Source organism: Rattus norvegicus, chromosome 12 (assembly GCF_021556685.1).
Source record: "Rattus norvegicus strain SHRSP/BbbUtx chromosome 12, alternate assembly SHRSP_T2T, whole genome shotgun sequence".
Lineage (NCBI taxonomy): Eukaryota > Metazoa > Chordata > Mammalia > Rodentia > Muridae > Rattus > Rattus norvegicus.
In genome coordinates this window covers 29,511,043-29,536,368 of record NC_141545.1, presented here as the reverse complement: position 1 = coordinate 29,536,368, position 25,326 = coordinate 29,511,043, and the positions used below count along the sequence as shown (strand labels likewise).

At 48.3% G+C, this 25,326-nt stretch overlaps 1 protein-coding gene across 2 annotated transcripts in view; it reads left to right on the top strand.

The window, feature by feature from the left end:
* The window catches only part of Gtf2ird2 (GTF2I repeat domain containing 2), a 36,586-nt gene that overhangs the window by 3,873 nt on the left and 7,387 nt on the right, over positions 1-25,326 (top strand). Inside the window, exons 2-12 of one of the 2 annotated variants that reach the window (XM_087577999.1) lie at positions 4,586-4,686; positions 5,980-6,118; positions 8,660-8,776; positions 10,064-10,247; positions 10,714-10,742; positions 15,039-15,093; positions 15,735-15,778; positions 17,579-17,656; positions 20,238-20,294; positions 22,385-22,447; positions 24,815-24,879. Coding sequence is in view for 1 of the 2 variants with exons in the window: in NM_001393697.1 (NP_001380626.1) it covers positions 4,591-4,686; positions 5,980-6,118; positions 8,660-8,776; positions 10,064-10,247; positions 10,714-10,742; positions 15,039-15,093; positions 15,735-15,778; positions 17,579-17,656; positions 20,238-20,294; positions 22,385-22,447; positions 24,815-24,892 (940 nt within the window). In the remaining variant the exon portion in view is untranslated. 2 annotated transcript variants of the gene reach the window in all.

Sequence of the window (25,326 nt, the reverse complement as noted above, 5' to 3'; positions counted from 1 at the left end):
CTTCAGATCCGAGGGACGTGAAGCTTTTTTTCTGGCCTACATAGGCACCGGAGCGTGCGCACGCGCACACACACACACACACACACACACACACACACACACACACGGACACACGCAAAATATGCACATTTAACTAATCTTTTTAAAGTAGAAGACTAAATAAAACACGTTTTGCCTCTTGTGGATGACACCACTGTGTTTATTTCTGTACATTCGGTGTGGGTGTTTATTTTTGGATTCTCGTGGGCGTTTCCTAAAGAATAGAGTTGCTGGGTCAAGCTTTGTGGGTGTTCTGTTCTATTGGTGTTTGTTTATACTTGGGATTGAGCCCAGACTCACGGAGCTACAGCAGCAGGCTTATGTTCTGTATTTTATATAGACTTGCTTATTTATTTGGGTTTCTCAAGACAGGGTTTCTCTGTGTAACAGGCCTGGCTGTCTTGGGACTTGCACTGTAGACCAGGCTGGCTTCAAACTCACAGAGTTCTGACTGCCCCTGCCTCCCAAGTGCTTGAGATTAAAGATGTGTGTCAGCATCACCTGGCTATGTTTTATTTATTTTAATTTTATGTGTCTATGTATTCTGCCTGCCTGTGTGTCTGTGTATCATGTGCCTGCAGTGCCAGCAGAGGCCAGAAGAGGGCACCTAATCTCCTGGAACCAGATCCAGATGGTTGTGAGTTGCCTTGTGGGGTCTGAGACCTGAAACCGTAAACTGAAAGGCCCAAGAGCAGCAGGCGCTCATAACCACAGAACCATGGCTCCAGCCCCCAACTTATTAATGTTATTTTGGGACAAGGTCTCCATAAAGTGTTCATCCTGTCCCATCTTAGCCTCTAGAATTGCTGGGAGTCCAAGGTTAGACCACCATGCATAAATTATTTATTTTCAAGACAGTCTTGGTATGTAGTCCAGGCTGGCCTTGCTGACCATCTCCCTTAGTGCTAAGATTATATATAGGTGGCTGACTATCTTGCCCAGCTTCCTAAAGAATAAGAGTTTGACAAGGTGCTACAGAGATGGCCCGGCGGGGTGAAGCCGACTGCTGTTAAGCCTAATGACCTAAATTCGACCCACTTGGTGTAAAGAAAGACCTAAGTCCCTCCGTCTTGTTACACCTCTCCTACTTACAGTTCTCAGATTGCACCACTTACTGTCACACGTGGGCTTTTGTCTGGTTGTTCAGTGGCGGGTTTTTTTTTTTTGTTGTTGTTGTTGTTGTTGTTTTCTGAGACAGAGTTTCTGTGTGGTGCTCTGGCTGTCCTGGAACTCACTCTGTGGACTAGGCTGGCCCCGTCTCTGCTGGGACTAAAGGCATGGGCCCCACCACCACCACCGCCGCCCCGCCCCCACCTACCCACCTACTGGCTCATTACATCCGGTTTTAGCTGGAGGTGTGGCAGATAGAGACTGAGGGCTGAAGGGCTTTGTTCCAGCTCCAAGAATGTTACAGAGTTGTTATAAAGATCCTAGGCCAGATACGGAGGTGACAGTAAGTGACTATTAAAAGGCAATGAATATAGCCCAAAGGAAGTTGTCTTCTTGACCAGAGGCCATAAAGTAACCTGCTAGCTTCCAGCTATACATAGAGCACTTCAGGCTAGCCGCAATTTACAAGGATTCTTTGTCTCCCTCAGAAATGGCCCTGCCATTGCAGAAGGCATCAGAGGCAGAGGAGAGGTGGGATCACGTACCAGACATCCTGCATATTAGAGATTTACATTACAGTTCGTAACAGTAGCGACCTTACAGTTCTGTACCAGCAACAGAATGATTTTATGGTTGGGAGATCTCCACAAAATGAGGAACTGTATTACAGGGTTACCTTATTAGGAAGGTCGAGAACACTGAGCTAAACTGAAGGCTGGATCTGTGTTCTAATGAAACTGGATCTTGTTTTGACTTTTTTTTAGATTTGTTTATTTATTATATATAGGTACACTGTAGCTGACTTCAGACGCACCAGAAGAGGGCATCCGATCTCATTACAGATGGTTGTGAGCCACCATGTGGTTGCTGGGGTTTGAACTCATGACCTTTGGAAGAGCAGTTGGTGCTCTTAACCAGTGAGCCATCTCTCCAGGCCTGACTTTTTTTCTTTTTTGAGACAGTCTCATTGTAGTCCAGGCTAGGTCTGAACTCTGTAATCTACTATGACCTTGGCCTCTGATCCCCCTGCTTCATCCTCCTAGGTGCTGGGATTCCAAGAGTGCGCTACCTGCCTGCCTGCCTGCCTGTCTGTCTGTCTGTCTGTCTTCCATGATGAGGATGGACTCCAGACTCCAAGCACGTTAGCCAAGAGCACTCTAGCAACCGAGCCATAGCCCAGCCCTATAATCTTCAGTAAAGGAAACGTTAATTCCTCTGTAAAGCCTGTGATCTAGTTGACCAATGCTGGTCCTTTGCATGGCAGTACAAAGCCCTGGGAGATGATATTCTGTGGGCTCACTTAGAGCCTGGTGTGGTCAGTTTCACTGAGTTTGGTAGTACCTGTCTTTAATCCCAGCCCTCAGCAAGCTGAGGCAGGAGGATCATGAATTTGAGACTAATTTGGGGCTACAGCATAAGGAGACTTTTTCTCAAAAGCAATAATAAAAGTAGTCATGGGGCTGGAGAGATGGGTCAGTGGTTAGAGCTCTTGCTGTTCATGCAGAGAGCCTGAGTTCTGTTCCCGGCATCTAAGTCAGACGGTTCAGGACTACCTGTCACTTCTGCTTTAGGGAACTGAGATCCTCCTCTGGCCTCTGGAGGCACCCCTCACATGCACATTCTCTCTCTCTCTCTCTTTCTCTCTCTCTCTCTCTCTCTCTCTCTCTCTCTCTCTCTCTCTCTCACACACACACACACACACACACACACACATTTTTTAAAAAAGAAAACTGGCAGCCCAATGTGGCACCTGCCTGGCATCCCAGCACTTGAGAAGTAGAGACAGAAGGAGCAGGAAGTCAACTTATGTAGCAAGTTCAAGGACAGTCTGAGCTACATGAGACCTTGTCTGGAGAGATAGGAAAAAAAAAATCTTCAAAAAGTTATCCTCTGACTTCCATGTGTGTACTCTGGTGTCCGTGCCTATAAACAAATGCGAAATGAATGATTGCATTTTGTCTTTAAAGAGTCTTCTTTACTTGTTTAATGTATCAAGTGCTCTGCCACATGTACACCTGCAGGCCAGAAGAGGGCATCCGATCCCATTACAGATGGTTGTGAGCCACCATGCAGTTGCTGGGATTTGAACTCAGGACCTCTGCAAGAGCAGTCAGTGCTCTTAACCTCTGAGCTATCTCTCCAGCCCCAATAAAAGCAATATCAAGAAAGAAAAGTTTCGGGGGTTGGGGATTTAGCTCAGTGGTAGAGCACTTGCCTAGCAAGCACAAGGCCCTGGGTTCGGTCCCCAGCTCCAAAAAAAAAAAAAAAAAGAAAAGAAAAGAAAGAAAAGTTTCAGCCAGGCAGTGGTGGTACACACACATCTTTAATTCCATCAGGAGAGCTCTGAGTTCGAGGCCAGCCTGGTCTACAGAGTAAGTTTCTGGACAGCCAGGGCTACACAGAGAAACCCTGTCTTGAAAAACAAAAGCAAAGGGAGGGAGGGAGGGGAGGAGGGAAGGAGGAATGGAGAAAGGAAGATTACCCTGCCTCCTGTGTTGTTATATACAGTATGCAAATAGAGCATAATAAAGGAGACACCATTGACCCCCCCCCCCCCCCCCCGCGCAGCTGGGGACTGAACCCAGGGCCTTGCACTTGCTAGGCAAGCGCTCTACCACTGAGCTAAATCCCCAACCCCCATTGATTTCTTTTTTACTCCTGCTTGATACAGAATTGATGCCAACCAGTAATCCCTGGATCAGCCCCTCTCAATGCCTGTCGTTTCTGTTTCTTTCTTGTCAAAGGCCAAAGTTTTCAGCCAAGCATGGCAGCACGTGTCTTATTTTCTCAGCAGTTGGAAGACGAGGAAGGAGGGTCCAAAATTCAAAGGCACCCTTGGATCATAGTTCCGTGTCAGTGTGGTGGGCTGAGAAGATCCTTTTGCAGAATACAACAAAATACAATATAATAAAACGTCCGGGTGTGGCGGTACGTTCTTTAATGCCAACACCCAGGAAGAGAAGTGGGTAGATCTTTATTTTAAAGCCTCCTTGCGTGGTCTACAGATTGAGTTCCAGGTCAGCCAGGAACTATAATGAGACTCTGTCTTTTAAAAAAAAGATGTGGGGGTTGGGGATTTAGCTCAGTGGTAGAGCGCTTGCCTAGCAAGCGCAAGGCCCTGGGTTCAGTCCCCAGCTCCGAAAAAAAAAATAATAAAGAAGTCAGCAAGAGCGTTTCTCACAATAGAGTTTCACAGAGCTGTGGGAGCTGCAGGTTGGGTAGGGTCTGGGTATCATACAAGGGCTACCTCATGTCTTCAGTGTCCTAAGGATGTCTTACCTCCTCCCAAAGCTTCTGTCGTCTCCATCCCGCACCAGCCTGGGCACCCGACCTTTAAACCGCGATAGACCCTCCATTCATACCCACAGAGCTGTCGTCATGTGATCACAGGAACACTGAGAATCCCCACTGCTCACTTCCTTTCTCTCCTATACAGAAACAATGGCCCAAGTAGCAGTGTCCACCCAGCCCATGGGCAATGAGTCCTCAGACGGCAGGATGGTGGTGACGTTCCTCATGTCTGCCCTGGAGTCCATGGTGAGAGTCTGTGGCTCTGCGCATATCTCGGACTGTTGCTGAGCTGAAGGATGGTGACACACTTCGTGTCACTTCTTTGTAACGCCCCTCGGGTCTGTATGAGGGCGTCTTTCTGGGCAGTGCGGTGGTGCATACCTGTAAACCCCAGCACCTTCGGAGATAGAAGAGGGTCAGGCGTTCAAGGTCCCCAAGGGCATGAGTACGGGTTGTTTTGACGTTTTTACGTGTATTTAGTGGATGGGATGCGTGCATGGCATAGAATGCACCGGGAGATTAGAGGACCACTTTTGGGAAGCTGGTGTTCTCTTGCCATCACATGGGTCCCGGGGATCAAACTCAGGTCATAAGGCTATCCACTGGGACATCTTGCCCCCAGAACATAGTGAGTTCATGGCCAGTACGGGACATGTGAGACCATCCCCTTCACCCCCTAAAAAAGAAGAAAGCTAGAAATACCTGCCCTAAAGACCACCGAGTGGGGATGGATCCACTGCTGCATTTAACAAGCACTAATGGGGGTTGGGGATTTAGCTCAGTGGTAGGGCGCTTGCCTAGCAAGTGCAAGGCCCTGGGTTCGGTCTTCAGCTCTGGAAAAAAAAAGAAAAGGAAAACAAAAAAACAAACAAACAAACAAACAAAAAAAACAAGCACTAATGGCGGGCCTCCTGCATCCAAGCCCCTTCTAGACACTGAGTACAACACATGAGGGCAGAACAGGCCCCCTCACAGGCCTTCTAGCCTGTGTCTATGTGTTTCTGTACGTAAATATAATAACCAGAAGCGGGACCCATAAGATGGCTCAGCAAGAAGAGGAGCTTGACACCAACCGCGACTATCCAAGTTCAAGTCCCAGGACCCAGAGTACAAGGAGAGAGCTAACCCTTGCAACTTGTTCTCTGACCTTCCGATGAGTACCGTATGCACACACGCACACACAGACACACCATCTGATATCACTCACAATAATAAAATAAAAATATGGAGGATGCATAAGGGAGAGTGGGTGACTAGTTTGGGGGTCGGAGATAAAGTCTCTTAGTAGTAGTTGTCCCCCATTTTTTGCCTAGTTTTTTAAAGACAGATTCTCGTCCAACCCACGATGACCTTGCATGTGCTACATAGCAGAGGCTTTGATCCCCCTGCCTCCCCCTCCAGAGCACGGGGATCACAGTCATGACTTCTTTCTTGTCCTTGAGTTTTCCTTCTTTCCCTCCAGTAGGGCTCCTAAGCCGACCTAACCAACTCTAGGCCTGCATGTGTAGAACCCACCCTTGTTTTGCATTTCCGTTTCAGTGTAAAGAGCTGGCCAAGTCCAAGGCTGAGGTGGCCTGCATCGCTGTGTATGAGACGGACGTGTACGTGGTGGGGACGGAGCGAGGCTGTGCCTTTGTCAATGCCAGACAGGATCTCCAGAAAGATTTTGCACAGCACTGTAGGTGGCCAGGGTTGTACCCTGTCATTGTCCTGTCTGATGCTGTCTGTCTGTCTGTCTGTCTGGTTGGTTGGTTTTTATATCAGGGCTTGAATTTAGCTCCTCACACATGCTAGGCAAATACTCTATCTCTAAACTGTATCCCTGGGGGCTGGAGAGATGGCTCAGTAGTTAGAAGCACCAACTGCTCTTCCAGAGGTCCTGAGTTCAAATCCCAGCAACCACATGGTGGCTCACAACCATCTGTAATGGGATCTGATGCCCTCTTCTGTTGTGTCTGAAGACAGTGACAGTGTACTCATATACAAAATAAATAAATAAATCTAAACTGTATCCCCACTTTTATTCTCATATTTCATTCTATAATTATTTTTTGAGACAGGGTCTCACTATGTAGATCTAGAGGGCCTGAGATTTACTGTGTAGACCAGTTTGGCCTTAAGCTCACAGAGATCTTCCTGCCCCTGCCTCTTGAGTGCTGGGCTTAAAAACATGCACTACCATGCCCGACCTAATCATATTGATTTTTTTTTCTTTTCTTTTTTTCGGAGCTGGGGACCGAACCGAGGGCCTTGTGCTTGCTAGGCAAGTGCTCTACCACTGAGCTAAATCCCCAGCTCCTATCATATTGATTTTTTATTGTTCATTCTAACATCATGTGCATTGCATTTATTGATTTGTTTTTACAAAGATTTAATTTATGTATATGAGTACACTGTAGCTGTCTTTAGACACACCAGAAGAAGGCATTAGATCCATTACAGATGGATGGGAGCCACCATGTGGTTGCTGGGATTTGAACTCAGGACCTCTGGAAGAGCAGCCAGTGCTCTGAACTGCTGAGCCATCTCTCCAGCCCTGTTGATATTTTTTTAAAGGAAGATTTACTTTCATTTTGATTTGTGTGTGTGTGTGTGTGTGTGTGTGTGTGTGAGAGAGAGAGAGAGAGAGAGAGAGAGAGAGAGAGAGAGAGAGAAAGAGAGAGAGAGAGAGAGAGTGAGTACATGTGAGTGCAGATGCCCAGAGTCCAGAAGAAGAATCAGGTCCCCTGGGGCTGGACGTACAGGCAGTTCAGAGCTGCATGAATCGGGTGTTCAGGACTAGAGCCCAGCCATCTGGGAGAGCACTTTGGGCTGTTAACTCTCCATGCCCTGGTCCCTACATTGAACTATTATATGAGTTTCATTACTGGCACCTAATGTTAACTACTTAAGGGAGGAAGAGTTTGTTTTGAGTTCTGGGGAGACGACAACACTTGGGGATGTGGGGAGACTCAGGGCCACCTGTGGGCCTAGCTCCAGGGAGATCTAACACCCCTGGCCTTCATGGGCACTCACTTCATAGATGTCCATGTGCGTACCGCGCATGTGCACAAACCCATGCGTACACACAGTTAAAAAGAATAAATCTTAAAGGCCTGTTCCGCGTCCTGGTCTCACTGGGCCTGCGCACTGCTCACGGCCTGCGGTGAGGCAGGAGCAGATGGAAGGGGAGGAAGGTCTGCTTGAGTCAGACTGTACAGCCAGCAGAGAGTCGAGAATAGAACGGGAGCCAGTGTCACCTTCAGAGGCCATCCAGTGACCTGCTTCCCCCAACAAGACCCCATTCGCAGCTTTTCCCAATGTCACAGATCAGGGCCACCACGGGGACCAAGGCTTCAATATTCCTGACACTCGTGGCACTTTTTCCTTAAAGATTTTTTGTTTGTTTGGTTGTTTTGGGAGTTTGTATTGTTGTTTGTTTTGGGGGACAGGGTTTCTCTGTGTAGCCCTGGCTGTCCTGGATCTCACTCTCCAGACCAGGCTGGTCTCGAACTCACAGAGCTCCGCCTGCCTCCCAAGCACTGGGGTCACAAGTGTGAGTGCTCACCCTGGCACGTGGGTAGCTGTAGCTTTCTTTCAGGGGGATCACCATGCTCGACCCTGTTCATTTAATCCTGCTGTTCTCTCAGGGCTGGAGAGATGGCCTGTGGTTAGGGGCTTCCTGTGCCTACAGAGGACCCAAGTTTAGCTCTAGCACCCACATGAGGTAGCTAAGTACTGCAGGTAACTCCAGCACTAAGCGATCTGATGTCCTCTCCGGCCTCCAAGGGCACCACACACACAATGAGTGTGACATACAGACACACAGACACACATGTGCACATAAAAGTAAATCTTCAAACAAACAGCAGGCCTCTGTTTTGGGGGCTGAGGGATACGGCTCAGTCAGTAGAGTGGTTACCTAGCATGTGTGAAGCCCCCGCTTCCACCCTCAAGACAGACAAACAAAAATGCCTTTTTCTTTTCTTTTTTTTTTTTTTTTTTCTTTTCTTTTTTCCAGAGCTGGGGACCGAACCCAGGGCCTTGCGCTTGCTAGGCAAGCGCTCTACCACTGAGCTAAATCCCCAACCCCCAAAAATGCCTTCTTTATTTCTTTATATAAAGCGTTGGTTTGTGATTGTCCCCCTTTCCCCTCCTTTTCCTCTCCGTACGAGAAATACAGATGGGGGAGGGGCAGAAAGAATGCTCGCTCTGACCCATGCTCATCCTGTGTTTGCAGGCCAGGGGGAAGGGCTGCCTGAAGAAAAGCCACTGTGTCTGGAAAACGGGGCAGCCTGCCCTGGAGAAGCCCAGCTGCTCAGAAGAGCGGTGCAGGACCATTTCTGCCTTTGTTACCGTGAGTCCCTGTGGAGCACAGGCACCCCCACGTGTGTGAGAGTGTGTGTGTGTGGTGTGTGATGTAGTATGTGGTATATGTGTATGAGATGTAATGTATGTATGTATGTATGTATGTATGTGCCCATGTGCATGTGTGTATGTGTGATATGGCATGTGGTGTGTGTGTATGTGTGGTGTACATATATATGTGCTTGTGTATGACTGTGTATGTGCATGAGTGTGACATGGTATGTGGTATATGTTTATGATATGATGTGTGTATGTAGTATATGATGTAGTATGTGGTATGTGTGTATGAGATGTGATGTATGTGTGCGTGCCCATGTGCATGTATGTGTGTGTGATACGGTATATGGCATGTATGTATGTATGTGTGTGTGTATGTGTGTGTGTGTGTGTGTGTGTGTGTGTGTGTGGTGTACATGTGCTTACAGTACACATGGAAGTCACAGAACAATTTGTAAGAAGTTCAGGAGATCAACTGAAGTCAGGTCACAATGCTCACACACTTCTGTGTCTGTGTGTGCTGGATATGTGTGTATGTATATATACATATATATAGTATAGATACTATATATAATGGATATACATACATTATCTCTCTGTGTCTGTGTGTCTGTGTGTGTCTGTGTCTGTGTATCTGTGTGTCTGTGTGTATGACTGTGGCTTACAGACTGTGACCCAGCTAATCCAACATGACTGTCTCCTGACAGAAAGGTCAAGGATCAGGTAGTTGTGCAGCCCACAGGGCTGGATGTCTTAGCTAATCTTCAGGCTCCTTTGGAACCCTAGAGAAGTAAGTTCTGGTATGAGTGAAGGAGTGCCCCAGCTGCAGGAGAGATGAACTTGGCAGTGCAAGCGAAGGCAAGCAGGCGCCATGCAAAAGCTTCCTTACCCCTGCCCTTTCCTGTGGGCCGCCACCTGAAACTGTGGCTCAGATTTAGGCCAGGTCTTCATCTCGCCTCAGTGATCCAGTCAGGAAGATCCTACACAGCCATGTGCAGCCACTTGGGGAAGAGTTGATTCCAGATGCAGTCATTGGTGGTCAGTGTCAGCCATCACAAGAGCCATCGTGGCAGGGGAGACACAGCCATGGGCCAAGAAGGGGTGGGGCCAGGAGCAGGAAGCTGGCTGGTCTCATGGCCGCCACACTCAGGAAGTGGAGAGAGAGCATACTTTGTGCTCTTCATGTATGTTCAAGCTCCATGTCCCCGTGTCTGTTACCCTAGATGGAGCTGGCTGCAGGAGAGTTCTGAGTGTCACCGTCTCTTGCCTCCTACTCTAGGTAAAGCACTGGGGACGACAGCCATGGTCCCTGTTCCTTACGAGCAGATGCTTCAGGATGAGGCAGCCGTGGTGGTTCAGGGCCTCCCGGAAGGCCTGGTCTTCCAGCACCCTGACAATTACAGCCTTGCCACCCTGAAGTGGATCCTGGAGAACAGAGCCGGAATCTCTTTCGTCGTAAAGAGGTAATCTGCTCCACGGCCTGTGGCAGTTCCTTTGGAGATGAGCTGGCTTGAGCCAAGTGTGGCCACACAAGCCTGCAATCCCAGTATGGGGAGTCTGAGGCAGGAGAATCACTGAAAGTTTGAGGCAAGCCCAAGTTATAGTGAGTTCAAGGACAGCCTGGGATATGTACCAAAACCTTGTCTTAGAGAGAAAGAGAGAGAGGGAGAGGGAGAGGGAGAGGGAGAGGGAGGGAGGGAGAGAGAGAGAGAAGAGAGAGAGAGAGAGAGAGAGAGAGAGAGAGAGAGAGAGAGAGAGAGAGAGAAAGGAATTACCACATCTGGGGCCACAGCTGAGGTGGCTGAAGTAGACCACTCACCCGCATGCACCAGGCCCTGGGTTCTATGCAAGAAAGTAAAAGTGTCGTTCACTGTGTGTGACTGTTCTGCTTGTGTTCGTGTTGGGTAATGGTGTTGGTTTGTCTTGCAGACCTTTCCTAGGTGCAGAGAGCCAGCTGGGTAAGTAGCGGGTTCTGATCCTCCATGGCTGCCCAGAAGCACCAAAGCCTTTCTTCTGTCACGATGACGATGCATGCTTTAATACACTCCTCCATTTCACCGCACTGAGCTGGGGGGGGGGGTGGCTTGATAGTAGATCTCTTACCTATAGGATTGCCCACTTGAGGGGCTGAGGGTGTGTGGTCAGTAGTACAGCATCTGCCTAGAATCCCCCAGTAAGTGGTTCAGAGCACAGCTAAGTGATAGAGTGCCTGCTTAGATCCATTAGTGAGGTTCTAGACACGTGGCTCAGTGGGAGAGAAATTGTCCATTATCCAGTGGTAGAGCCCCTGCCTAGAATCCCCCAGTGAGGGGCTGGAGGCGTGGCTTAGTGGTAGAGCACCTGCCTAGAATCCCCCAGTGAGGGGCTGAGGGTGTGGCTCAATGGTAGAGCTCCTGCCTAGAATCTTTCAGTGATGGGCTCTGGGCCTGCCTCCATGGAAGAATGCTTGTATATCATTGCATGGGACCCTGGGTTCTCTCATCAACACCACAAAGGAGGAGGGGAGGGAACAAACACCTATGGTACTGTGACACTAAAGGGCTATGCAAAGGTCCTAAACAGGAAGAGATAGCAGTCAGAGACTTCACAGCCCAGGCTGGGGAGATTCTGTAGTGACAGCCACCTGATCCTCCAGAGGCATGTGTGGATGTAGGGAGTCAAATGGCGCCTGTGAGTACCAGCCCTGCAAAGGGGTTTCTGGCTTTGAGGGCTCTAGCATTCATTCCTGTGTCTCGGAAACTCAGAATGAGGATAAGGAATAATTCTGCTTAGGAAAAAGCCAGGAAAATGGTGGTGCTCGTGGGATGTCAGAGTCATCCCCAAAGCTGGCATGGGGCTAGAAGAGCTGGTTTAGAAAGCTCTACAGCCATATGGCCCTCAGGATAAACAGAGACTCACTGGGGTGGTGGCCCACTGTGGTAGAACCAGCCCTGGGGATACAGAGGCAAGAGGTTCAGGAGGTAAGGCCAGCCTGAACCACATAGCAAGGTCAAGATCAGCTTAGACTGCATATCCAGGCCCCGCCCTCAAAGGATGGAAGGCTAAGTAGACAGAATAAGCTGGTCTCTTCAGGCTGGTTCTCTTGAGATAACAGAGCTGTGTGACAGACTTGTGGGAACCCAGATGTCTTCTGTCCCTTTGATTCACAGCAATGGAGATATCCCTGTGTCCCCCCCCCCCACAACCCCCTCAGATATCTCTGCCAGAAGCATCTGAAAACCCATCCACTTATGATTGGGCATAGTAACAAGTCGAGTGTCTTTCATCCCAGCACTCAGAGTCAGAGGCAGGGGTGACTCTGTGAGTTCAAAGCTAGGCTGGTCCATCTAGTAAATCCTAGACCAGCCGGAGCTACACTGTAAGGTCCTGTCGAAAAGAAAGAAATAAAGAAGAGAAAAGAAAGGGGCTAGAGAGGTGGCTCAGCGGTTAAGAACACTGACTGCTCTTCCAGAGCTCCTGAGTTCAATTCCCAGCAACCACACGGTGGCTCACAACCATCTGTAATGAGATCTGATGCCCTCTTCTGGTGTGTCTGAAGACAGATACAGTGTACTCATATAAATTAAAAAATAAATAAATCTAAAAAAATAAAATAAGAAAAAGAAGAGAAAAGAAGAAATCTACCCACGTCTACCTCTTATTTTCTTAAATTATTATTTTATAAATGTAGTTGGAGCTCTGTTCCTCTAGCAGTTTACAAAGCATGTTGTCTGAAGGTGGCGGCACACGCCTTTAATCTCAGCACTTGGGAAGGTGAAGCAGGTGAATCTCTGAGTTCAAGGCCAGCCTGGTCTACAGAGTGAGTTCCAGGACAGCCAAAGATATACAGAGAGACCCTGCTTTTAAAAGAAAGTCAAGGGCTGGGGATTTAGCTCAGTGGTAGAGCGCTTACCTAGGAAGCGCAAGGCCCTGGGTTCGGTCCCCAGCTCCGAAAAAAAAAAAAAAAAAAACCAAAAAAAAAAAAAAAAAAAAAAAGAAAGTCAAAAAATCAACAACAACACAGTAGAATAAAGGGGATGCCATGATAGACAGCACAGGTAGAGGAAGGACTTACAGAGTTTGCTGTGTATCTAAGCCAGTATGATCCCCCTCAGGCCCGTTTGTGGGGGTCTTTGTGAGGTCCTTGTCCTCTGGCTTCTGTTAGAGAAGTACAGTGTCACACTGTCATCCCAGCTTTTGAGAGGTTGAGGCAGGAAGGTTGAAAGTTCAAGACCAGCCTGGGCTACCTAGCAAAACCTTGTCTCAAAAAAAAAAAAAATCCAATGAAAGGGCTGGAGAGACGCTCCAGCAGTTATAACTCTTGCAGGAGACCAGGGCTCAGTTCCCAGCACCCATACAGCAGTTCACAGCTGCCTCCTATTCCAGTTCAGTGGGATCCATGCCTGCTTCTGGCTTTCAGGGGCACCAGGCATCCATGAGATACATACATTTGAGCACTGGCACATATACATAAAAAGTTTAAAAAAACAAGCAGTTTTAAAAGTCCAAAGAAAAATCTATACTTTGATGGTCGAGTGTCAGATGACCAGATGACTGTCATCCCAGAATAACCCCTATTTTCTTTTTTTTAGAGATTGATTTATTTATGTATTATATATAAGTACACTGTAGCTGTCTTCAGACACACCAGAAGAGGGCATCAGATCCCATTACAGATGGTTGTGAGCCACCATGTGGTTGCTGGGAATTGAACTCAGGACCTGACCTCTGGAAGAGCAGTCAGTGCTCTTAACCACTGAGCCATCTCTCCAGCCCCAGGAGAGCAGTTTCAAGTGAGGCCTGAGCCCCATCTGTACGCCTTAATCCAATCTGGCCCACTTTGAATAGCCGGTGACAGGCAAGAGTGGTAAGTGTGAGACTGGCCAGCATGGTGGTCAAAGGCTCTCATTCCAGTGCTGGGGAGGCCGAGGCAGGAGAGTAACAGGTTTGAGGCCTGCCTGGGCCATAGAATGAGTTCCAGGCCAGCCTAAGCTACATACTGAGATAACATTGCAAACAAGCAAAAGGGCTGAGGGGACAGAGCGGGACAGCACTCGATTAGTTTGGGAGAGGACTTGCCTGGTTTATGCAAGGCCCTGCCCCCGGTCCAATCCTCAGCACCAAAAATACAACTTAAAAATAATAAGCTAGGAAAAGAAAAAGTCATAATCCAAATAAAGAAATAAGTTTTAAAAATAAAGGGCCCTGGGGCTGGAGAGATGGCTCAGTGGTTAAGAGCACTGACTGCTCTTCCAGAGGTCCTGAGTTCAATTCCCAGCAACCACAGGGTGGCTCGCAAGCATCTGTAATGAGATCTGATGCCCTCTTCTGGTGTATCTGAAGACAGCTACAGTGTACTTATATATAATAAATGAATACATCTTAAAAAAAAAAAAAATAAAGGGCCCACCAGTGGTGGCGCACACCTTTAACCCCAGCACTCAGGAGGCAGAGGCAGGGGGACTTTCTGAGTTTGAGGTCAGCCTGGTCTACAGAGTGAGTTCCAGGATAGCCAGGGCTACACAGAGAAACCCTGTCTTGAAGGAGAAGGAGGAGGAGGAAGAGGAGGGTGAGGAGGAGGGGGAGGAGGAGGGGGAGGAGGAGGAAGAGGAGGAGGAGGAGGAAGAGGAGGAAGAAGAAGAGGAGGAGGAGGAGGAGGAAGAAGAAGAAGAGGAGGAGGAGGAGGAGGAGGAGGAGGAGGAACTCCTGTACTACTTTGGAGGTAGAGCAGGCAGGAGGATCAGGAATTGACTGTCCCCCTCAGCTATCCAGGGTATTTCAGGCCAGCCTTAAAAGACAAAACCACAACAAAACAAAACCGGAAAGGTAATGTCACATTGTTTACAGAATAATGACACAGAAAGCCTCTGCATATCCAGGACAGCAGGCGTGCATTTGTTTGTTTGTTTGTTCCACAGTCTCCTTAGCCTGGGGGTTGGGAGCCCTTGGATGTGGAGGGAGGGCCAGCTACTCACCAGCCCTCACTGTTTCCATGAAGAAGCACACTTTAGTGACTCTCAGGTGACCCAGCTGGTGAGCAGCCAGGCTGGGGTCCTCACCTACACTCCAGGCACTGCCTGCCCACTTCCGGGGTGGCCCATCAGCTGCTGTAATAAGCAGAGATGGTTTTGACCAGCCTCCTCCCTGGCTAGCATGTCTGTGGTGGCCTTGAGTTGAGAATTCTTTTTCCTCTGTTTTCAAAGGATGTGTCCTTGCATGTGAGTCCCATTTGGGGGCTGAAAGAGACTAGCGTGTTCCTTTTTGTTCTTGCACAGGTGGTCTTGGGACGGTGACAGATGCCGAGAGGCCGGCAGCGCCACCAAATGACAGGTAAAAAGAAGTAATAAATAAATCGGGAATTCATAAAGGCGTAGTATGAATAGTATAGACCAGGAATCATGAGTGACAGCCTTGGAATCTCAGGGTGGAGGAGGGAGACAAGAGGATCAGGAGTTCAAGGCCATCCTTGGCTATACGGTGAGAGACAGCCCACATGAGACCTTGCGTCAAAAAGAAAGAAGGAAGGGGGATGGCTAAGGAGGTTAGAGAAATGGCTCAGCACTTAAGATTCGTTGCTGCTCTTCCAGAAGATTCCAGTATGACTCCCAGCACCCATGGCAGGCAGTTTTTACATCTACCTGCTACTGAGTATTAGGGGACCTGACACCTCTCTAACCTCCATAGGCACCAGTCACACACACACACGGTATGCATGCCTACATGCAGCAAAACACCCGGCACATAAAAAGTTCCTGACCCAATTGATTGATTGATTGATTGATTGAATGGTTTTTGTTTTTTTGACACTGGGTTTCTCCGTGTAGCCCTGTCTGTCCTGGAACTCACTCTGTAGACCTGGCCTCGAACTCGGAGATCCACCTGCCTCTGCCTCCCAAGTGCTGGGATAGTAACCGTGCGCCATCATGCCTGGCTCCACCCTAATTCTTGACCTGGTTCTCTTCTCGTTGCAGCTACGGTCCCGTCAGTGTGAAAACTGAACCCATGGAAGATTCCGGTAGGTACACTGATGTTTGACAATGGAATATTTAGCAGTCTGTCATCTGACTGACGCTCTTATAGAAATGACTACTAATCATTTAGCTGTAACTAGGATCAGATTTGTAGAATACTGGGTGAGTACTGCTTATCTGAAATGCTTGCTCCCGGCTCAGCAGGTAAAGACACTGGCCTAATGACCTGAGTTCAAGCCCCAGGATCTACATCCTGGAAGAAGAGAACCAACTCCCACGAGCTGCCCTCCGCCCCCCACACACCGCCCTCCATGGCGTGTGTGTACACATGCATACACCACACACAGAAAAGTAAATGAGCAAGGGGCAGGAAAGAGGTTTGGTTCCCAGCACCCACATTGGTTCCCAGCCCACCCTGTGTAACTCCAGTTCCAGGGGGTCAGGGGGCCACTTGAAAATGAAATAAATCCAAAAGAAAAATTTAAATAAATAAAGTTTGACTCCAAAAGCATCTTCAGTTTTGAAATTTGTCAGATTTTTTTTCCCCCAAGGCAGAGTTCGGCTAAATAGCACAGATTTAAAATGTGAGATTATAGGGCTGGAGGGATGGTTCAGTGTGAGAGTTACTGGCTGCGCTTCCGGAGGTCCAGTTTCCCCATACCCATGCATAGTGCCTCTCTTCTGACATATATATGCATAAAAAGGCATCCAGCTATGTGTGTGTATATGATCACATGTGTGAGCCACCACATACAGTCTTTGTATGTCCATCGTGTGTGCATACGCAGGCGTGCATACCTCTGTGTGTGCTGAGGCAGAATAAGATAGCGGGTGACTGGGGTTGGGGGTTTAGCTCAGTGGTAGAGCACTTGCCCAGCAAGCGCAAGACCCTGGGTTCGGTCCCCAGCTCCGAAAAAAAAGAACCAAAAAAAAAAAAAAGATAGCGGGTGACTTCCTCTGTCACTCCAGCCATTCCTGGACGCAGGGTCTCTCCCTAAACCTGAAACTCATGTTTCCTGCTCTAGACTGGAAGCCTGTAAGATCCAGCAGTCCTCCTGTCTCTGTTCCATTTGGAGTTGGGATTACAGTTATAGGGGACACCTGGCCTTCGAGTGTCCTGGAACAAGAACTTAGTCTCCATGACAGCATAACACATCCTCTTAGCCACCTGTCCATATCCCGCATATACCTCTAGGATATTTGGCTTTTAAATCCTCTGGCCGTCCAAGATACAAGCCAGTGACAGCGGAGACTGGAGAAGCACCTGTCACTAGTGTTGACCAGGAAGGAGTTGAGGGTTGAAAGCTGCCATGTTGGGACTTGAGATGCACACCCCACAGGCCAGTTCTGCTCAGCTGAGATAGATGACTCATTTTTTTCCTCTTGGCTATGCTTCTCCAGAGCTCTCACTCTGGAGACCCCCACAGGGCCATTGTTAACAGTGTTTCCCAAGATGCACTGGGAGGTAGTGGGACCTTTGAGAGATGGAGGGAAATCTTTAGGTCACTGACAGCATGCCCCTGCAGACTGGCCTCCAGTTTACTGTTAGCCAAAGAGGGGTTTATTTTTAAGACTCAGTACTTGTGGACCTGGGACTTGCCATGCAGATGAGGCTGGCCTTGAACTCACAGAGATCCACTTGCCTCAATCTCTGACATGCTGGGACTATCCTCCATCACACCCCGCTTCCAAAGAGGATCTTGAACAGTTGATTGTTCTGTTTCTGTCCCTACCTCCTGCGTGCTGGGATGACGGGCGTGTGCCACCATTCCCACCAAACGAGATGTCCAGTCGGTTGGCTGCACTTACCTGCCCCCTAACTGTGGTCTCTGTTGCCCTCACAGGCACTTCGCCAATGGCAGCGGCCGTGCTAATCAAGACAGAGTCTGAAGATCCTAATTTCAGTCCGTGTAATGCACAAGGTAATGTGTTTCCAGTTCCTTTACGAGCGGAGTGGTAATCATCACTCATCCAGGGGCTGACACAGAGGAGCAAAGGGGGCAGGAGGATGGCTCAGTGGGGAACAGCACTTGCCGAGCAAACACGAGGGCCTGAGTTCAGGTCCCAGCACGCACAGAAAAAGCTTGCTGTGGTCACGGGTCAGCACTGGTGGGACCCGAGACAGGAGGATCTGGGGCTTGCTGACCTAGCTCCTGTCTCCAGGGGCTGGATAAGGTGGAGAGTGTTGGAGCAGGACACCGGATATTCCTCCTCCAGCACATACACATGCACACAGACACCTGCACCCACACACGTGTGTGAATAGACCACACGCACCACACAAACCCAGGGTATGTGTGCTGACCTAGACTAGCAAGCTGCCTTCCAAAGTCCATGATGGATGGAATTCATCTTAAATACAGTGGGGCGTTTGTGGGGCACACCCATAGTCCCAGCGCTCAGACAGTACAGGCAGAAGAATCTCAAGTTCAAGGTCATCGCTGACTTCTGTCTTGGTCAGTGTTCTTTTGCTGCGAAAAGACATGGTGGCCCTGGCAACTCTTATAAAGGAAAGCATTCAGTTGAGGCTGGCTAACAGTTCAGAGTTTTATTAGTCCATTATTGTCATGGCAGGAAGCATGGCGTTACACAGGTAAATATACTGGAGAGATACGAACAGATCCACAGGCAGCACGAATCAAAAGTGACACTGGGACACCTTTGAGCTTCTGAAACCTCCTTGCCCCCCATGACACACCCACTCCAACAAGGCCACACCTCCAATAATGACTCCCAATGAGTCTTGGGGGCCATTTTCTTTTAAAGATTTATTTATTTGTTTGTTTATTTATTTATTTATTTATTTATTTATTTATTTTATGTATATGAGCACACTATTGCTGTCTTCAGACATACCAGAAGAGGGCATTGGATCCCATTACAGATGGTTGTGAGCCACCATAGGTTGCTGGGAATTGAACTCAGGACCTCTGGAAGAGCAATCAGTGCTCTTAGCCACTGAGCCATCTCTCCAGCCACATGGAGGTATTTCTTAAACTGAGACTCCTTCCTCTCTGGTGACTCTGGCTTGCGTCAGGTTGACATAAAAGTAGCCAGTACATACATTAAACAAAGTAATGAGTAAACCTAGAAGATAGCCGTGGCCACAGCAGTGGGATTGCTGTAACAGAATCCACTGGCTTCCTTGTGAAACTGGTCCATATCCCTATCACTAACACTGTTGTGGTGGCTGAGCACATCACCTACCATCCTGGGAAATACTGAACAGTGAAGTGTGATGTCATGACGTAGCCAGTATGCCTGTGTTCTTCCCTGCCCTCTGCCCAAAATGTTTCCTATTAATAATTAAGATAAAACAGGGGGCTGGAGAAATGGCTCAGTGGTTAAGAGCATTGACTGCTCTTCCAGAGGTCCTGAGTTCAAATCCCAGCAACCACATGGTGGCTCACAACCACCTGTAATGAGATCCGATGCCCTTTTCTGTGTGTCTAAAGACAGCTACAGTGTACTCATATATAATAAATAATAAAAAAATCTTTAAAAAAATAATTAAGATAATTCCAAGATATATGTTTTTTCTATAACAACAACGATGACAAAAATACAGCAGTTCCAAGAGGATCAGTGGGTAAACATCCCCAGCACCCACATATTCTAAGGAAAGAGCCAACTTCTACCACTGACCTCTGACCTTTGCATATGCACTGTGGCATGCACCCACACACATTCGCATACACATAATCGTAAATAATTTTTCTTTTTTTTTGTTTTGTTTTGTTTTGTTTTGTTTTGTTTTGTTTTTTTGAGACAGGGTTTCTCTGCATGCCCTGGCTGTTCTAGAACTCACTCTGTAGACCAGGCTGGCTTTGAACTTAGGAAGATCTTCCTGCACCTGCCTCCTTAGTACTGGAGGCCACAGCCCTGCTAAAAGCAATTTTTTAAAGATAGAAAACAGAAAGGACTTTGTAGTGGTGCCACTGATCTGGGGTCACCCGTGCTTCTGTAACTCCTCCTTTTTTTTTATTTCTTTCTTTTTTTTTTTTTTTTTTTTGAGACAGGGACTTATGTAGCCCAGGCTGGCCCCAAGCTTACTGTGTCCTAGAAGATGATCGTGAACTCTTGATCCTCCTGCCTCCACCTCCTGAGTGCTGGGGTTGGGGTTGTAGGTGGGCACCACTCCCAGTTTTTCGTGGCGCTGGAGGTGTGGGACCTAGGACTTCCTGCACATGAGCTAAGCGCTCTACCCAGTCCTTAAAATGCTTCCCTTGCATTCCGTGGCTTCTTTATCTTACTCTAAATGCTTTCTTATGTTTTTAATTTACGTATTGGTGGAGAAAGGAGGGAATGCCGTGGTGCTCGTGCAGAGACCAGAGGACAGTTTTGGGACTCCGTTCGCTCCTTCCATAACATGGCTCCCGGGAATCAAACTCAGGTCGTCACGCTTGGCTGCAAGCACCTTTACCTGCTGAGCCATGTTGACAGTCCAGTGACCTCTGTGCGTCGTGTTTGGTGCTGAGCCCTAACTGCTTGTTCTCCTTTCAGGAAGCCAGCATCCTTCCGCCAGCAGTGAAGTCATCGAAATGGAGCTACCGTCCGCAGGTTAGAAAGTGAAGTGTCGCTCTTTTTCTCTTCTTTTTCTTGCCCCTTCCTCTTGTCTCATTCCCCCATTAAATCTCACCACATGGAAAAAAAAAAAAAAAAAGAAAGTGAAGTGTCTCCTCCCCTTAATCACGGGGAAATAAAGAAGGCGGCCTCCTGGCACATCTGTCTTAGGAAGCAGCATTAGGGGCTGTGTGCTTTGCATTCCTGATCCGTTAGTGCAGTGAGTGGGAACCCCACCCGGGCGCTGCCCACCATGGCCTTACCACACTAGGCCCTTTTGTTTGCTGACATAGGATGCGGGTAGCCAGGTTGGAGCCCATGGTGTAGCTGCTGGCCTCAGACTTGGAGCCTCCTGTCTGCCTCCACATGTGGGAGGAGGGTGTGACAGCCCACATCTGGCCTTTCTTCCCATTTTGTTTTAGTTGTTGGTTGGTTGGTTTGGTTTTTAAGGCAGGGTCTCACTCTATAGCCCTGGCCAGCCTGGGACTCACTCCGTAGCCCTGGCCAGCCCGGGGCTCACTCTGTAGCTCTGACTGGCATCAAACTCACAGAGATCCACCTGCCTCCGCCTCTGCCTCCCAAGTGCTAGATTAAAGGTGTGCACAATCACACCCAGCCCTCTCCTTTTAGAAGAACCCTCTGCCTTAGCTTCCTTAGAGCTGGGATTAGAATTGTGAACCACCATACCTACATCTCTCTCTCTCTCTCTTTTTAACCCTAGTAATTCACTTTTTTAAAAAATGCATTTCCTTTCTAATGGTTGTGTGTGCGCGTCTGTGCTCCTGAGTTCAGGTACAGTCAGAGGGTAGAAAAGGTATCAGATCCCCTGGAGTTGGAGTGACTGTCAGTTGTGAGCCTCCCAACATGGGTATTAGGAAAGAACTCTGGTCTTAGCCAAAAACAAAAAAAGCATTCTTTTTTTTTTAATTATTAAATTAATTATTGTTTATTTCATGAGTATGAGTGCTCTAGCTGCATGTACACCTGCAGGCCAGAAGAGGGCATCAGATTACTTTATAGATGGTTGTAAGCCGCCATGTGGTTGCTGGGATTTGAACTCAGGACCTCTGGAAGAGCAGCCAGTGCTCTTAACTGCTGAACCATCTCCCCAGGCCCCCCCCCCAAAAAACTTACAACTAAATCATCTTGGCCAGGCAGCTGGTGGCCCATGCCTTTAATCCCTACACTCAGGAGGCATGGATAGGCAGATCTACGTGAGTTCAAGGCCAGCCTGGTCCATAGAAGGCATCTTAGGACAGCCAGGGCTACACAGAGAAACCAAAACAGTAACTGAGTCACCTCTCCAGCAGCCCCTCCCCACCCCACAGTAGTCGCCTACAGACTTAAGAAGCACCGTGATCGAGTGAGAGCTCAGTGTCCACGAGTGTGAACAGCTCTCAATCGTTTGGTAATATGTGGACATTCCTATCTCCCCTCACTCCTTATAGGAGAATCCCGTGTGAAATCATGTTTACTTTTGTGGAGACAAGGTCTGACACAGCCTAGGCTGGCCACAGGCTTCCTTGTGTAGACAGGATGACCTCCGCTCCTGATCTTTACGCTCTGCTAGGGACGGAATACGGTGTTTGTACATGCTTGGCTTGACTAACCGAGCCGAGTCCCTCAGGCTGAAACCATACATTGGTGCCTGATGATTGCCTCTTACAGAATTAAATTCCCTGTGTTTTGAGTATGTACAAAACATGCGTAAAATTTCAAGACCAGGGCTGGGGAGATGGCTCAGGAGTTATGACCACTTGCTGATCCTCCAGAGGTCCCGGGTTCAGTTCCCAGCACCAGCATAGCTGCTTATAACTGTAACTCCAGTTCTAGGAGATCCAGCATCTTTTCATGACCTCTGCGTGAATTGCAACCATCTAGTACACATACAAATGTGAGCAAACACTCATACACGTAAACCTTCTGAGAAATTCTAAAATGAGGCCATCCCGGGCTACAAAGTGAGTCCTGGCCTCAAAACAAAACAAAACTCCAGCATGAGGTAGAGAGTGGAGCCGGGAACAGTAACCTGTTGAAACCTGAGATTACTTAATAATGAGTGTCATTTTAGATGTTTTCTTTTTAAGGGTCTACTCCAGTGGTCTCTTCAGAGACCAATGAGGACGCCGAGGCTGAGGTGAAAATGGAAGGTGAGTCACCAAAACACTTGTGATTGTCACATGGTCAGGGTGGCTTTCCATGTGGCTCTCACTACATAATCTGGAATGATTATTGTAGGGCGGTGATTGGAACTAGTGTGTGTGTGTGTTCACATTCATGCACGTGTTGAACGAGAATGAGCCGTCCGCTCATATGTGTGAATACTTGGTCCCCAGTGACGGAACTGTTTGGGAAGGATTAGGAGGTGTGGCCTTGGTGATGGCGATGTGTCACTGGGGGGCGGGCTTGGGGGTTTCAAAAGCCCACACCATTTCTAGTTAGCTCTCTCTGCCTTGTGCTCATTGATCAAGATGTGAACTCTTAGCTACTGCTCTAGCACTATGCCCGCCTGCCTCCCACCATGATAGTCATGGACTCTGACCTTCTGAAACCATAAGCCTAACAAACTCTTTCTTCTATCAGTTGCCTTGGCAATGGTGTCTTATCACAGTAACTGAAAAGTAACTAAGACGGATGCCCATGCCTCATGGCCTGTGGGAGTCAGAGCACATCTTTGTGGAGTCATATCTACTTCTTTCCACCTTGATAGGGGTTCTGGGAACCAAACTCAGGCCACCAGCTTTGCAAAAATTGTACCCTTACCCACTGAGCCATCTCACTGGCCCTCAAATATAATTAGCCCTCTCTTTAACCACAGTTAGAATTAATGCTTGAGGGTTTGGTTAGTGGGGGACACTGTATGGTGTCCTCATCCTCCGTTTATGAAAAACCAGAGAGGCCACTTGGAGCCCTGGGTCCTGATAGTTTTACCTTTGCAGTGAGAGTAAAAGGTTTAGTGATGGCAGCTGTTTCCTTACTGGGTGAGCCACAACAATCATGTTTGAAGATGTCACCATGTTCTTCATTGAGCAGAAATGGGCTAGCCTAACACCCAGAAGGCCCTGTATGACGCAGTGGAGGAGGACCCTGGACAAGTAGCTTGTCCGGGGCTTTCTCCAAACCAACTCTCATTGCCGAGCTGGTGCACAAATAGAGCAAGGTTCTCTCAGTCAAAGGACGCCTTCGGCAGTGGGGGATAAAAAAGCAGGCTTCACAGAGCCTCTAAAAACTAAGAAAATATGCTCTATGAGCCAAAAGACCCACAAGTGCAGTGAAAGCTAACATCCTTTCAAGTCAGCTGAGACAGGAAGAGAGATTAACTCCTGACCCGTCAGTATCGACTTGCCAAGGAGGGCGACTCAAGAGCCAAATCAAATGCCACGTGTCTGTAGTCATGAGTGCTTCCTCAGGAGAAGTGCTTTTCAGCTCACTGAAGCTCTTCAGTTTGGTATAAATAAATGCAGGTGGAGTGCCCAGAGGATCAGAGAATGGGATGATCGCTCTCTCCTTGACAATCCTGTTCAGCTGTGCCATTAGCGACTGTCACAAATGTTGCAACAAAAGTACGGAACTAATGGGACTGCAGGCTGGACATTGGTGGCACACACCTAGAACTCCAGCACTCGGGAGGCAGAGGCAGGAAGATCTATGAGTTTAAGGCCAACCTGGTCTACAGATCTGGTTCTAGGACAGCCAAGACTACACAGAGAAACCATATCTTGAAAACACAAACAAACAAACACACAAACAAAAAAAAAACAAAAACAAAAACAAAGGGACTGCAGAGATGGCTGAGCCATCGAGAACTCTTGATCTTCCAGAGGACCTGAGTAGGGTTCCCAGCTCCCACATCCTGTTGCTCACAACTGCCTCTAACTCCAGCCTTCTTCTGGCCTCTGTGTGCTTACATGCGCACATCCCAACATAGACACACACTCATACACAGAAATAAAAAGTAATTTTTGGGGTTGGGGATTTAGCTCAGTGGTAGAGCACTTGCCTAGGAAGCGCAAGGCCCTGGGTTCAGTCCCCAGCTCTGAAAAAAAGAACCAAAAAAAAAAAAAGTAATTTTTTTTTCCTAAGAAAACCAGCAACTTAAAGGAGAAACGTCTCTTGTGGTTCACAGTTTGAGGGGAGACAGTCTTTCGCGGTGTAGCAGGCACGGTAGCCAGAGCAGGAGACAGCCGCTCACACTGCATCCACAGCCAGGAAGCAGACAGATGGACGCTGGTCCTCAGCCTGCTTTCTTCAGTCTGGGCCCCCAGAACATGGGGTGGAGCCCCAACATCAGGATGAGGCTTCCCTCCTCAGTGTAAACTCTGGAACACACTCACCGACATGTCCAGTCAAGTTGACCTTCAAGGTCAGCCATCCTTCAGCACCGCACACTGTACTGGGGTGGGGGCGATGGGGGACAGTACCAGGTCTGCACTTCTCGTTAAGTAACGCTTGGGCATCTTTTGGAGACTTGCTGATTTTCTGGTCACTCTAACATTGCACTTTTCTTTGCTCTCAAGGAAACGCAAATCCGTCCAGCACTGTAAACTCTGCGGCAGGCGTTGAGGACCTTAAGATCATACAGGTGACAGTCCCAGGTGGGGACATCCGCTTGCTGTCTTCATCGTTTGAATGACATTTTTCTTTTTTGTAAAGATTGTTTCCACTTTTTTATGTGTTTGTGCGTATCTGAGTGTCTGCCACGTGAGTGCAGTGAGTGTAGTGCCCAGAAGAGGGCACTAGAGTCCTTGAAACTGCTCTGGAACTGGCTCTGTAGACCAGGCTGGCCTTGAACTCAGAGACTGGCCTGCCCCTGCCTCCCGAGTGCTGGGATGAAAGGCTTGCACCACCTCCCAGGTGTATTTATTTTTAATTTGTCAAGATTTGTTTTGTTTCACGTGTATGAGTTTTGTCTGTGTGTATGGGTGTGCACTATGTACGTTCCTAGTGTCCATCGAGTTCAGATGCGAGTAAGAATGGCCGTGAGCCATCATGCATGTGCTGGAAAAGGAACCAGATCCCCTGCAAGAGC